This window comes from Fistularia commersonii, chromosome 36 (assembly GCF_037954325.1).
Source record: "Fistularia commersonii isolate RoL2024-O1a breed Wild chromosome 36, RoL_Fcom_v1.0, whole genome shotgun sequence".
Taxonomy (NCBI): domain Eukaryota; kingdom Metazoa; phylum Chordata; class Actinopteri; order Syngnathiformes; family Fistulariidae; genus Fistularia; species Fistularia commersonii.
Window position 1 is genome coordinate 4,215,350 of NC_141319.1, and position 15,137 is coordinate 4,230,486.

The following is a 15,137-nucleotide window of genomic DNA, read 5'->3' on the forward strand; positions in this document are numbered from 1 at the left end:
AGGTCTCTCCTTAATGCCGCATCAGTGCGGAAATATCGGGTCAAATGTCTGTCTCGCCCGAAGAGATCAGGATATTTGTACGTATGAATAAACTTCTGGGAACATGGCGCTCGACTGCGCGCTAGTTGTCCAGTTTCCAGTATTTATATTTATTACATTCCCATTAAATGCCACTGCCTGGTGCAATGCAGGTCCCCTGCAGCCAATCAGCGCCGCCGATACAGGGAGTATAATATTGCGGGTCTGCAGCGGCCAATCAGAAGCGCCATCACACACCGGTACGGTACATTCTCCAGTGTCAGCCAGGCTACTTCCTACACTGGTGGGTATCCTTCCGCGTTTGCAAACTGGTCCTAGCGCTCCGTAAGGATAAACTAGACCCCTCTTATTAATAATAAATAGCCATGTGTACAAAAGGTACAGTAAATATGCTAAATGCAGGAGGAATTACGAGAGAATTAAATGATTTTTAATAAAAATCCACGATCCAGCACAGTCACGTGTTGAGGGAGTATTTTTAAATCAGTTTTAGATTTCCTAGTCACATTGTACAGGAAATCATTATGTAATCAATTAATCCGGTCAATGCAATCTATATTTGGAGGCATGCATCTTGTTCATTAGTTTGATTTTATCAGGATTTAATGAAGTTCTCATCCCTCCACATTAGCGTCAGTTCGTTGATGTGCAATTTCTCTGCAATGTTGAGATTCAAAGAAATGACAGTGATGGTGGTGGGTACCAAATTCATATGTAAAAGTGAATACAATTCAAATTAACAATGAAGTTTTCCTCTCTGATCAGTGCCATTCTTTTAGATAAATTATCATAACTGAGTTTTAGATTTGATTTCACCTTAGTCCACATTTAAACTATGATATTTGTCAGACCCCTTAACCTCCTAGAAGTGTGATAGAAGGATCTGAAGAAGAGAATATCGTGAATTTTGCATCTTTATTATGAATTTCAACATACATACGATCGACACGAAGCTAAAAGAAAAAAAAATCGGAATTAACATTTTATATAAATAAACTTGAATTCAACCGTGCACACTGCAGCTCTGTATCTGTGTGTGTGTGTGTGTGTGTGTGTGTGTGTGTGTGTGTGTGTGTGTGTGTGTGTGTGTGTGTGTGTGTGTGTGTGTGTGTGTGTGTGTGTATCGCGCGGAAGGGGCCCTGAATTGAAACAAGGAAGTGAGTGATTAGTGTTCCAGTTGCGGAGGGATACACAGACAATCCCCCACTCCGGCCACTGCCAATATACACACTCCTAACCCGCCAGTGGAACTCCATCTAAGGAACGAGCACACTCCTAGTCCGCCGACCGACAAGCACACAACCCATCCGACATGGTACGTATTGCCATTCATTCTTTTCAGTTGTTCGGGTGTGGCTGAGAAAAGTCATTTAATTCAACCGAAAACGCATAATATCGCGTTTATGGTTTCATTCGCCCGTTTTGGACTCGGGGAGACGGCGGGTGGGGAAAACGCCCGCTACCCGCATTTTTCGTCGCCAAGCTAGCCCTCAACGATAGCCTAGCTGACATGGAGGTTCGGGTTTTTTTTCTCTCGACAGGTGTATCCCCTGATAATTCACCCCCCCTCGATTTATTTTTATTTCCTGATTTTATTTTCATTGTATTCACGCCCCCCCCCGCCTCGAACTGCGCAATTCATTCCCGCTGTCGTCCGGTCGGGTCGGTTTGCCGCCGCCGCGTTGTAGATCGAATTAAATCTTGGACAGGATGATTGGCGTCGGTGTAACCTGCTAGCTATTCTGGGTTATTACAGCATAATTCTGCTGCTGTAAGTGCATTAGGGCACATTTGACAATCCCGTCTTAGGAAGGCAGGCGTGTTCAGACGCCGACCATGCGTTATTACCCGTCCGAGGGCTCAAATCAGTCCCCTGCGCTGCCATTTTTAACCCCCCTCCGCGTTAAAGTCGCCTTCCCAAGCCGTGTGGCCACCGCCACCGCCCGCGGTGATCGAAGGGGAAACCGGCGCCGTGGAGCTTCCCGGTTCCGGTGCAAAAGAAAAAAAAAAAGAAAAAGGAAAACACCCAGCTGCGTTTGGGTTCTCCTTTTTCTTTTTCTAGATTGCACCATCTTGCATGCGTCGAGCCGAGGCGTGATGGGGAATGACACCGTTGTATCTCCACCGTGGAAGCTGATTTTGTTCCTTCTCTTAACAGGATTATATCTGTCGGTTCAGAAATAATATACGGAGTTCCGATTCTACCTCAGGCTGATGGTTTAGCTTGTTTATATTTATTTATTTGCCGTAGGTCTGTTTCGCTGATTTACCCCGTGCACGGTTTTCAGTGTTGTGCAAAGCGTTTGGAGCTGCCCAAGGCGCCTTGCGAACCCTAAGCTGTTGGGAGTTTTCCACAAAGCAATAAAATCTTGTGAAATATTAATAATGCAAGGCAGTCCGTGCATATCTCTGAAACAGCACATATTCGGCATTGCTGGCAGCAGAAATCTAAATCCCGGGGTTTCGAATGGCCTCATTGATCTGGAAATGTATGATCATGCAATTTGACAAATCCCACCAGATGTTGGAGGCAGACATCTGCATTTTGCCCAACATCTGCAGACAGCTAATGAAAGAGAGCCCCTCAGCTGGCAGTGTCACATGTAGAAGTTACCCAGTGGAAATGATCCCGCTATGTAAAAGAGGCCCTCCAGTTAATCCATTGATTATCAAGCTCGGCAGAACTTTTAATGGCCGAGAGATTGCAGAAGCCCGAGACTGTTTCCCTCCCACCCCTCTTGTGATCAAATAGCCCATATGTGGTTTTGAGCTGTGATAGAAGATCGTGTTCCACACAGTGCAGAAATCAGAGACTAAAGCGGAGTTGTTATGAAGTTTGATTGTGTTTCAGCATCTGACGAGTTTAACCCACAGACATAATCTCCTTGTCTGCTATGTTACACTCAGCAGTCTTCCCCCGTTGAGGTGGAAGCACTGGATAAGGAGTAAGGTCACCCTAAGGACCTACACCGTTCCTCTTATGATCCGCGTATGCCGATGTATGTTTAGTAACGCGAAGGAAATCCGATCTTCCATGACTACTTTATTTGCTTGCCAGCGACACTTAGCCGCGTTCCATGTTCCCAATATCTAGAAGCGGTGAACTTTTCTCTGCGGTGTGGGGGAGTACCCGGCTACCTACTGCCATCAGACCATATGGCGGACCATCCCTGTCTGCTGGGCACCAGAAGGCTGGTGGTGCCGATTCCCCCGCCCGTCCCTCTGTTGTCCAGCTACAAAGGAAAGAAGTGTTCATGGCTCCCATAGAAAAAGCTTGTGTCACCATGACTTGTGTTTGTGCCTGCGTGGGTTGAATAGACATGTGGATGTGTGTCAGACCCATTTTTTGGGGGGCGACAGCTTCCGAGCATTTCACTCGCCGAATATGGCGATGGTACTTCAGGAATTAGTTGTGCACATAATGGTGACAGATCAACAACTCCAAAAGAGCTTTAAGCGTTGATAAGGGGTTGTTAAAGAGGAAGACATTTGTTGGTGTCCTGTTAAAACCATTTGGCATCATCTATCAAATTGAACCCAGTGTGAACAGGGAAGCATGCAGTATGTATGTTGAAGGGTGATATGACATCAAGTGCGAGCCGGAGTTATTCTTTACTGGCCCAGTAAACTGCCCCTAGCCTCCCACAATCCTGTTTGGAGCGCATTGCTGGAGCTGGCTGCCCAAGCAACAGTGGGAGTGGTTGACCCACTCATGCCAACGGACGATTGCCAGCAAAGCACCCCCAACACCCAACGCGCATAACAAACACACCCATTCCTGTGCAGGCTGTTTCAAAGACTGGTTTTGGCAGAAGAAATTCCTGTCCCATAATACACCATGGCTCGATAATTCCAGGGAGTTCCTCTGAACAGTGTTTTTCGCAAGCGTGGAGAGAAAAAGGAGATGGTTGGGGGGGCAAAAGTCAAAAGCGGCAGGAGGAGTTTGTAATGGCCATTGTCCAAGTGTCAAGGAAAGGGAAGAGATAAGAAAGTGAGGGACAAGCGCGATAGGAAAGTGAGGGACAAGCTCGTTGTCGGTCTGATTGCGCAGCAGCGGCAGCAGCAGCATGAGCCGTCCAACAGCTCGGACCCGATCAACAGGGGGATCTGTAGCACTGAGTCACCAAACTCCACACCCAGCCCATTTACAGAGACAGCAGAGGACACAAAGACAGAATGAGTCAAAGAGGGCAACTTGTCTCATGAATAAGCATGTGAGATGGGAAATACAGAGGGACCGAGTCCCAGGAAATGCTTGTTAAGATTTATATTATTAGTCAGGCTTGGATGGCGTGTTAGCATCGAGAAGTCCTGTTTTGTATCTTGAAATTTCATGTCGCAGATTTAAAGAAGCTGGCAGGGAGGAGGAGGCTGGGCGCAGTTGTGTGCAGGGAAGGGTTATTGAATCATGTCAGTTAATCACATGAGTGCCACTGAAGCCGTCCATGAACACTGCATCAGTCGTCCAGCGTCTGCTGTTTATGCAGAGATGAGAAACATTATGTTTGTTCAAAGTCAAGTTAGAAGTTGCCATGAACTCTGTCATGTGGCGATGATCAGTTTATCATCATCATCCACCTTTACTGAACATTGTCATTATGCAACAAATTTAATTTACTGACTTGAATTATGAAATGAAATATTCTCACATCCAAATATGGACTCCGAGAGGGTGAAGTTTCCAGAGTTGTTGGATGTAAGGAGTGTGTGTGTGCGTGGCCAGTCATGTTGGAAGAAAAACACACTAACACCCCAATGGACCAAAAGAATTTGCTTTGCGGTTGAATTGCTGATTTGACCAATTCAAACAAAATCTGGGGATGGAAATTATTTAAGGAAATGGTATTTAGAGTCACCCTGCATGTGTGTGTCTTGGCACATCACGGTCCTGATTGTCGTCGAGTGGGCTTCTCTTCGCTCTACAAAACTCTAGTAAAGTCACCGATAATCCATATTTTTCTGAAGCATAAACAGGTGGGTATCTGTGAGAGCTATCAAGCTGCTCCAAGCAAGCAGACTGTTTTTTTTTTTTTTGTGTTGTTTTTTTTTCATCTCCCCTGTCGGTAGGACCATGGAAAGCAATCCCCTGCTGATATGTCCTAAAACAACCTCAACTAAACATGCTGTCATGATCCACAGACAGGGCTGCCAGTTTATTACACCACCTTGTTGTCCAGCAGCCCGCCTTGTGTGACATTCAAGTTCCAATGTACTTTCGTACCGTCAGAGAGTCATTCCTCTGATCAGATAGGGGTAGCAATGCAATTCGGTGCCGTTGTGATATCTACAGTTTGTTTTACTTTGTGGTTTAGTCTCCAGGGCAATGTCATGCGACTCTTCAATATCATTTTGATAAGCAAATGCAAACCACTTGTGGTTTTTCACTATCTATCAATTTCATTGCAGTCCGTTTAGATAATAACCGCTCTTGTCCTAATTGATACATTACAGGGATTGCACGCAGTTTATTCAGCAGGATATAAGCGGGACATAAAATTGAAACAAGAGATTTTAACAGGTTAACAATAATGGATAAAGCGGTCTTGCTGCTCAGCGTGCCTCTCTCCAGAGCATTGGCTGCGAGCTAATGGGGCTTTTTGTTATTTTGGATTACGGTTATTGGCAGACACATAGATTTTAGTCAAGGCCTCCAGTAATGGCTCAGGGGCCGACACGCCGCGAGAACACTGCGTCCGGTGTTGAAATGTGATTCGTGGGTGAGAGCGTTGTGGAATGTGATGACAAGAGTTTGGGATTTGAAATAATTGTCTGCTGAGTAACTTGTTTTTTGTACCCCCCTATCCCCTACTCTCTCAACCACAGGCTGACCAACTAACAGAGGAGCAGATTGCAGGTATGAACAAAGATTTGCGTCCTCACCGGACGTTTCCTATGTCATTATTCAGCTTTTTCATCTTTATTCCTATTTTTAAATATTAAAGGGTCAATGGAATATTTGCCCTCCTTTAGCTTATCCTGAACTTTGCATAGCACTTTGGGAAAAAAGTAAACAAATCTAAAAGACGTTGGAACGATCAAGGCTCCCTGCCTATTGAGTCTGCTCGAACCTTAGGGGCCGATATTAAGTGACAAAAAAAATATAGTAAAACCAGTGTTTTAATTCGGCACCGCGTATGATATCCAGGACTCCATCAGAACATTTTAGGATTGCTATGATTAGGTATCAATGGATTGAAAACAATCAGTACTTTTTCTTCTTGGTTGTCAAAACATGTAAAATTCACCTTTTTAAAAGCTTTACCATTGAGTCAAACCTCTTGGTTTATCTGCTTGAAAAACTCAACATGAAGCAACTCCAGTTTTATGGCCGTGAGTTTGTGTGAATAATTCTATCGTGACATGCGGTGGCCAAAAACGTTTCTTCACTTGTACAGGAGGTACTTCTGAAACTAACCTGTTTTATAATAAATCTTTAGAATATAGGGGTTTGCTTACCTGGATATAATCTAAAGCCAAATTTAAACTTTCCATTTGGTCAAACTAATCCATATCAAGTGTTTGATTGCTGACGCTGTTATGTGTTTGAATCAGTTTATTCATGTTTATTTTTGCCATGACTTTCATAGTACAACCCTTTCAAAGAATAAATCTGTTTCACTCACCTCTTCTGTATGTGCATACGGCCAATATTGGCTGATAAAATCAGCCTATTCTTGTAATCGTTCTGGCTCTACCTGATACCCTTCATAAATAAATGATGTGGCCTCTGTATTGAAACAGGAGGCTGGACATTTTATTCTCATCGTAACCCCTCTGTGGCTAATTATCTTGTGCTAAGACTCCAGGGCTAATTCTCAATAACTCGTGTTCTTCATATTCCCTTTATGGGATTTTATGGCCTGCAGTTTTTAATAAGCCCTGCATATGTCCAGATTTTCAATTCCAATCTTGTCCGGCTATTTTCACTTGTCTGCTTTGTTCTCTTAACTTGCAGCTTGAGACCAACACTGTTGACAAATTCATTTGTGCAAATTTTGAAGTGATGTAGCTTTCAAACCTGCAAAAAAAAAAAAGCGTAGGTCACAGTGTTGTAATGTCAGGAACTGTCATTTTATGTAATGGACGCTGGTGCGCATCCTTTCTGTCACCGCACAACAATAGCAGTCTAACCCACAGTTTTGCCTCGTCACTTCTGCAGAGTTCAAGGAGGCTTTCTCCCTATTTGACAAGGATGGCGATGGCACCATCACCACCAAAGAACTTGGCACTGTCATGAGGTCGCTGGGACAGAACCCCACAGAGGCCGAGCTGCAGGACATGATCAATGAAGTTGACGCAGATGGTCAGTAAAATTCTTGCTACATTTACCCCGCTACAGTAAAGTAACTTCCGGCTAAGTCACTGAAGCCTATGACTCGCCTAAAATGTCTTCTCAGGTGTATTTTCCACAAAAACAAAACAAAAAAAAAAAAAAACACACATACACACACCAGTAGAAGTAGCTCTGTACTCAGTGGTACAATTAGTCTTTACCACTTAAATCCTCACTACCTTTGCAAATGTCAAATTGTTGACAAGACGTTGAGAATGTCTTTGGTGGGAAGCACAGCGGGTAGCTGTGGGACAGTGGTTATTTAATGCTGTCACTCTTCAAATTTACAAGGAAACTTGACGCAACTCACAATCAATGGTAGTGGTAAAGGAGTGGTAAAGTGACAAAGACGCCTGGTTTTGAATTGGAAAATTCAAAACACATTTTGGAGTCCGTATATGACCATCAAAAAGGGAACTCAGTGTGATAATTGAACGTTTAATTTCACCCAGTGACACAAGAAGTGGAATTCTATTGAAAGTATAAATGATCGTCACCTGATGGATCTCCCCGCCCCTAAAACTTAACTGCAGCCATATGTAGTCAATTAAGAAGTGAATACCACTTCATCGATCTGGTTTTCCAATTAATGATTTCAGTCATTCTAAGGTAGGTAAGATGTGTTTAGATGAGATGGTCCTCCCATCTGTGTACGTAATGAAGTCATTTGTGTCCTGAATTCCATCAGTCGGGGATCTTGAGGTCCTCTCGTATCTTTCCAAAATAGTCCTTATCCATTTGAGACTGTGCAAAGGACTAAAACTTCTATCTAGTAACAAAAGTGACACATGTTTGCATATATTGTATTAGAATTTCAAATATGGGTACATTTATCCTTTATATAAGAGGTCCTTAGTTCAGTGTTGAAGAGTCTTGAAAGTGAAAGGGGAACTAATATATTATCTTCAGTTGGTGAAAAGCAGGGAGGTCAACGATTTCCATTCAGTCCAAGTTCAATATAGTGTATCTAATGACTTAAAGAGGTTTTATTCATTCATTTCATTCCCTTCAAATGAGTTTAGATGAGATTCCTTGCTTAATATTTTGCATTATTTTATTTTTTTAATCCTTTAGTAAGAGCTAGATTAGACAGAGTATCCATTAATGCAGTGGCCTAGTTGTCCATCTCCCTCTCTTCTCTGCAAACTGTCAGGCCGGTTTTAACGTTCACATGTTGTGCGTCTCTGAGTCAGCAGTTAAGTCACTATGCAGTCGCCTCCATCATGGTTGACAGTCTCAGAGATATCGGTGTGTAAGCGGCGCTCTTGAGGGCTGATGAGCAAAGCGGACGAAGGGAAAGGTTACACTGCGTCACTCACCCTGCTAAACTTGCCTGAAGAAATCAGGAAATGATGCAAAGCCACACATGAGGCATGATTTTTATTTATTTTTTATTGCAAAACCACTCGGCCCTAAGAAACAGCTGATCAAAGTCATTTGTACGGAAAACCACCAAACAAGGTGAAAGACAGTCGAACGATGAAAGCGTCCATGTTCTAAATACATGAAACTTGTCTCCGCTCATGGACTCCTCACTTTTCCCTCAAGCGCTGTCTTGTGCTGTAAGTTTGTTCATGTGGCGAAAGCTTGTCACCAACAGATCAAGATTTCGAGCCCACTCGTTATCCGGGATACGAACCGCAAAGTGTTCCTGAGCCTCTCGGCTCACGCCTTTGAACATCTCACACACAGTGACTGCTCCAGCGGCAACTTGTGAGCAGCCAAGTTTCCTGTGGGCGAGCTTAAAAAAAACGCCGGCGAGGGTCAAATCGCGGTTAAAAATTGTGTCATGTGCAAGTGTCAAAGACTGTCACCCTTAGCGCTTTGTGGTGAGTACCGTCCTTTTAGAGGGATTCAGTTGTTGTTGGGGTTTTTTTATCCTCTGTTGCAAAAGCTCCATGCCACCAAGACCGTGAAGTGTGGAAAGAGACAAAAGGGAGGCAAGGAGAAGTCCAAGAAGGTGATTAGGAGATCAGAAGCTGGCCGTCCTTGAGCAGAGTATAGGATGTTAGTTGTCACTTGGGCCTTTTACCCCAGTAGTGCTCTGTCAGCTTATAGGATTTTGTAAATGGGACCGCATTGATCAGGAGAAATCAATGGCACCACAGCCTTGCCACTCCTTTATTGAAATGTCCTCCTACCACCTCGCCCCCCCCCCTTTCGGGTTCAGCCAGGAGCAATCATACATCTACATACTCATCCACACACCATCACTAACATCCCCTTGTTCTGCCTCTGCTTCCCTTGGCTGATGCAATCTAGGTCAGTCAGCAATGAAGCTAGTAATGGAAAATAAAAGTGGTTACATAAGGCCTCTCTGCGCTTTGCACATCCAGTACCCACATCAGCAGCCATGGGATGTCATCTGGCCCATTGAAAATCAGCATTATTTACCAAACAAGGGGGGGCTGTGGAAGTGAATTACAATGAATGGAGAGGACAGAAGGCTTCAGTCAAACAGAGCGGTTAAAAGAAATAGCCTCCTCGTCATCTGATCGCAAAAGCCAAGCTGCTATTTACCGAAAGTACGTAGCATTAATACATTATCTACTGTTTTGTCGCTCATACTGTAGCTTCATACTGGCTGACACATCTGCTTGAAGTGATAGCGGACCACCAAAGTCTTCCTGCTCTGATTGTACAGCGGGGAGAAAAAAAAAAAAAACAATTCGAAACAAAAGCGCCGGGTTCCGCCCAAGCACCGCGCTTGTCATCATTACACAATCCCACCCTTCTTATTCAGACAGTGGAAGGGGGGCTTTTATGATTCAGGAAAACAACGACCACACAGTCAAGTGCGTCGAGATGCCTCAGCCTTCTGCAGTTTGCGTCAGCTCCTGTTATGTGTAATCGCACGATCTCCCACTCGGTTCACTCCTTACATTCTCTCCTCTTCACATCTCCCTCGTCTCCATCTCCCTCTCTGCTGCCCACTCCCTCCCTCTCGTCTTCTCTCTTTCCCTCCCACCGTTATCGCTCCCCGTCCGCCTTTCTCCCTATCTCCACATTCCTTCCTGTCTCCGTCCTCATCCCTCCGCCATCAGCGGCTGGCCGGCGGTGCATCGGAGCAGATCTCACTCGAGGGCTGCCTCACTTGTCTAGTCATTGTCCCCGCTTGCTTTCTTGTCCTTCTCCAAGACCGGAACAGCCGCCCACCCCCAACCCCCCTATGGCAACATGTGTTCCCTCGACGCTGCTGGCTCTCCGTGTGTTAGATAACAGGTCCTCAGATTGTTACCCAGGGCCACGGGATCACCATCTGCCCCGATCACATTACCGCCTCCCTTTATTTTTTTTTTTGCTCTGCACATACATCCATTCTGGCTTTCTGTTCTTCCTGTGCCGTGCTCTTGTCATCGTCTAATCTCTGCACAATCCCCCCACCCTTCGGCCCGACCCCGGGGCTAATCCCCCCCCCGGATTTTTTTTTTTTCCACCTCCTCCTCGGTCACATTCTTGTTTTTTGGGTTCATTTTGACATGAAGAGGACCCCCCTTCACAGCAGAGACTTACCCACTGCTATTAGATTCACAACCACCCCCACCCCCTGTGGTCAGTCGGTGAGCCGCTGAGCCTTCCCTTGTCAGGGGGGCCTGATCCCGTGGTAATCTCTTCTTGACAAGAGCAACACGGTTATTGATCCCGATGCACAGAAATGTTGCACCACAGCGGCCTTCGCTAATGCCAACACAAACCGCAACGCCAAGGGATCGATGGCGGGGGGGCAAATGGTTCCGGAACAAGATGTTCCGCGGACGCGTCGAAAGCGGCGCTGAATGGTTGAAGGCAAAGATAGACGAGAACGGACGATGGGAGGGACGCCGCCTCTGCGTGGAAGCTCCCCATCCCCCCTTCCTCCTCCCGCACTCTCCATCCTTGGTTTCTGACGGGAGCAGAGGAGAGATGAACCTTCTGATTTATGCAAGAACCTGAAAGGCCAATCAGCAAGCTGTACGTCTGCATTATGGATGACTGGCCACGGGTCCCCCCCCTGCAATCCCTCTGCTCTGTGTTTTACGTACAGCAGACTCTTCCCAGGGCTTCCCTGAGTAAGGACAGGGAAACACACACACACACACACACTCTTTGCTCAAGCTGCAGTAGCCGCGTTTTACCGCAGCATGAGCGCCATGCTGCAATGATTTGAGTGACTCCTTTCTTCGATTACCTGCGCCACGTTGCGCTGTCACCGCCAGTGGCAAGGGATCGTGCCTCCATTTACAGGAAGTGGGGGGAGAAAAAAAACAGGCCTGAAAGTTTTATTTTCATCCAGGTGCTTTCCAATCAGCTAAATGCTCCGAGGCAGGAGGCGGAATAAAATTATCTCTTCTCATCTGAGTCTGCTTTTTAAGTAATTGAAATTTTTAATTAAATGGCGCTTTATTGATCACCCATTCCAGGTAATGGAACCATTGACTTCCCCGAGTTTCTGACAATGATGGCCAGAAAAATGAAGGACACGGACAGCGAGGAGGAGATCCGTGAAGCTTTCCGAGTATTTGACAAGGTAAAGAAGATTCCGGAGGTTATCGATCGATCCCGAAGCGCAGTATACGTTTGTAGGGATGTATCATTTACACAAAGTCTCAAATCCGGAATCTCCCATTTAACGCCTCGGATCCCCTCGTTTCCCAGGATGGAAACGGCTACATCAGCGCTGCAGAGCTCCGTCACGTCATGACGAACCTGGGCGAGAAGCTAACGGACGAGGAGGTGGACGAGATGATCAGAGAAGCAGACATCGACGGAGACGGACAGGTCAACTACGAAGGTAACTTTGCGAGACAAAGTGGGGTTTACCTTTATTAAAGTGGCATGGGGCTCGATTCTGCAAGCGGTGTGTTTGTCAGTGGCTGTGGGCAGGGCAGGCCAGCGACTCGTAATATTAGTTATTAGATAGAGGCTATAGATGGAACCTGCTGAAACAGAGATGGGAGAAACCGTCCTTGTGAATCATCATCAGTGTGCCAAGATCCTTTCGCCCCACCACCACACACACACACACACACACACACACACACACACACACACTGCCAGTCCCATAGCAGATCACATGAGACTCTAGGCTCATTACACACTATATATTAACCAGTCCATAAGTCTTGGCTAAAGACTGCCCTACTTCTACACAGTTGCTGGACAAAAATTTGATGTCCACAGCCACTGTTCTCTCTAAGCCGCGCGTTCGCGCAATCGTGCACTGCTCCGGCGTTCTCTGTGCACAACAAGGCTGAACTGTTAATAAATTAAACATATTTATTTTATGTACAGTTCAGCTCGGCTTTTATTTTGTGCGCAGCATAGATTCGCTGTGCCCGGAGAACACCGGAGCAGTGCGCGATTGTGCAAACGCGCGGCTTAGAGGGAACAGTGTCTACAGCCACATATTTGCGTCCACATACTTGCTCGGTGCGTGCATGCGTGCACGTGTATAGCCATCACATTGCCCCACAACTGTAAGCACAATGCGGGAGCTTTTTAATCAAATAGGTTTAATGAGATGAACAAGGAAGCCGCTTGGAAAGGGGAGCACTAATTAGGATGTGTGTTCTGAACCTGCTCAAGTTGATTAAAAAATTAATAAAGCATTAAACAATGTCACATGTGAGTGCTTTTACTGGCGCCACTCGGCTCTAAACCCAATGTCCTATTCTGTCTCTCTCTCTTTCTCCCCCTGCAGAGTTTGTACAGATGATGACTGCAAAGTGAAGCTCGCCCGCCCCGTTCTCTCCCCCTCTTAGAAGAAAAAAAGAAAATGAGAAAAAAAAAATCCAAATGTTTTACTTACCTCTTGGGAAAAAAAAAAACAAACTATGTTCATTTATTCATACTGTTTCTGTATAGAAAATAATTGAATGTTGAAATGAAAATATCCTTCAGTCCACACGGGAAAATATTAAAAAATATACAAAAAATATCTGCATGAAAAAAAGATGGTTAGTGATCCTGTCCCCCCTCCCCCCCAGAGATCAGTTTAGCATCAGTACTCAACAAGTAAATAACAACATCCACCCTGTAACCGCTACCTTCAGATTCCAGCTAAAGCATCTGGTGAACTTCTTCCAGTTCCATTTGCTCGTGGTAAACGTCTGGGCTGGCCATCTCTACTCTCTCTACTCTCTGTTTTCTGTTCTTCATGCATGCAGCTTGAGACCGGAGCACCCCCTCCCACTCCCATCCACCCATCCCTCCTCCGGGCTACCAGAGCGTGCTGATTCCACTAGCGTCTTCTCGTTGGTTCGGTACAGTTATATTTTAATTTAATTTTTTTGTATCTGCGGAGGGAAACCCTGTGACGTTTTGGTTGTTTTGGCGACTATACCCGGTTCTGACTTTGAAGGGCGAAGTGGAGTGGGACTTACTCGTACGCCAGATTTAAAAAAAAAAAAAAAAAAAAGTAAAAAAAAAAAAAAAATTTACAAAAAACAATGTGCAAAAAAAAAAAACATTTCAAATGTTTGGCATGTTTTGTTTAGTTGTTATGTTATTCGGACGGCCATCTTTGTAGTTGTGCGTCCTGCCCTTTTTCAAAGGAGGGGTGAAAGAGTCTTACAGTGAGGTTTTATTTCGGGTTTTTTTTTTTTTTTTTTTTTTTGCCGAGATAGAGTGTTTGTCCTCTTCTTTTTTTTTTCTTGCAAAAAGAGAATCACTGGCCTTTTACATTTCTTTCTTTTCTGTTTCTTGGCTCAGACGGCAGCAGCGCGGGGGGGGGGCGTGCCGGCTGTAAGGAGAGTCAGCGCGCCGCTCTTAGAAACTGTTTCCCCCTGAGTTCAGTTTACATTCATTCCAAGTTGTACATGCTAGTCTTCTTTTTTTTTTTTTTTTTTTTTTTTTTTCAAATAAAAGACCATGAACTTTAATCATGTCTTACGTCGTCTTTTTTTTTCCCCCCCTCCCGATCGTTAAAAAGAAAAGGCTGAACTGTGAAGGGATGAAGGTGAAACAACACGTCTGCGTGATGTTCAGCGGTAATAAACGTCCATGTGTGGCGTCACCGTGTTCCATGACACTGAGCCGCTCGCTAGGGAGGCATATACGTGCACGCCGACCAGGCCCCGCGTCTCTCTCAAGACCCAACTGGTTGCTAGGTAACAGGAACATGCTGTAACTGGGATTTTTTTTTTCTGGAAAGGCTAGTGGGAGTTTGAATAAACCCTCCCTGCTTGTGCCGATGACTCTGTTGGCTTGTCCTAGTAAGGCAAACCAGGCCACAACACTGCTGGCTTGTGCTCTTTTTGACAACACACACACACACACACACACACACACACACACTGAAGGACAGCTCTAGTGGTTCCCCCATGCTACGAAATGCTAATTGTAAAGTCAACCCAGACCCTTATCCTTTTTTTTTTTGCTATATTTGGACTGTAACTTCATCCTATTTGGGAAAGAGACAAGCCCCTGCGACAACTGCCGGAAAAACACCCGCAAAACTCACCGCCTCTGCACCCCCCTTGGTATTTTGCTGCCAGTTTTCACAAAGTGCAGAGTTTAATGTCTGATCCGGGTAATAATTTCACTACCATTTATTTTGGTGTGTGTTTGCCTTTGAGCAGGATTAGGACCGTCTTTAAACAACAACCTGCAGGCGTGTAGCACCGGCTAAGAAGGAGCACATCAAATATACTGAAGAGATATTCTCATTGAGGTAAATGGATTTTTTTTTTTTTTTTTTTTTCTGCAAATACTCATCTGGTTTCTTACTTTTCCAGTGTAAAGTTCCATTGATCTCAGAATAAAAACAAATTCCTCGCGTCACATT

The 15,137-nt window shown here is 45.1% G+C and overlaps 1 protein-coding gene across 1 annotated transcript; it reads left to right on the forward strand.

The window, feature by feature from the left end:
- Positions 1-1,227: 1,227 nt before the first annotated feature.
- LOC147213392 (calmodulin-1) lies at positions 1,228-14,232 on the forward strand. The gene is made up of 6 exons (XM_086142981.1): positions 1,228-1,354; positions 5,863-5,893; positions 7,199-7,342; positions 11,773-11,879; positions 12,008-12,143; positions 13,053-14,232. The coding sequence occupies exons 1-6, from the start codon at positions 1,352-1,354 to the stop codon at positions 13,079-13,081; spliced, it is 450 nt and encodes a 149-aa protein (XP_085999107.1). The 5' UTR covers positions 1,228-1,351; the 3' UTR covers positions 13,082-14,232.
- Positions 14,233-15,137: the final 905 nt, after the last annotated feature.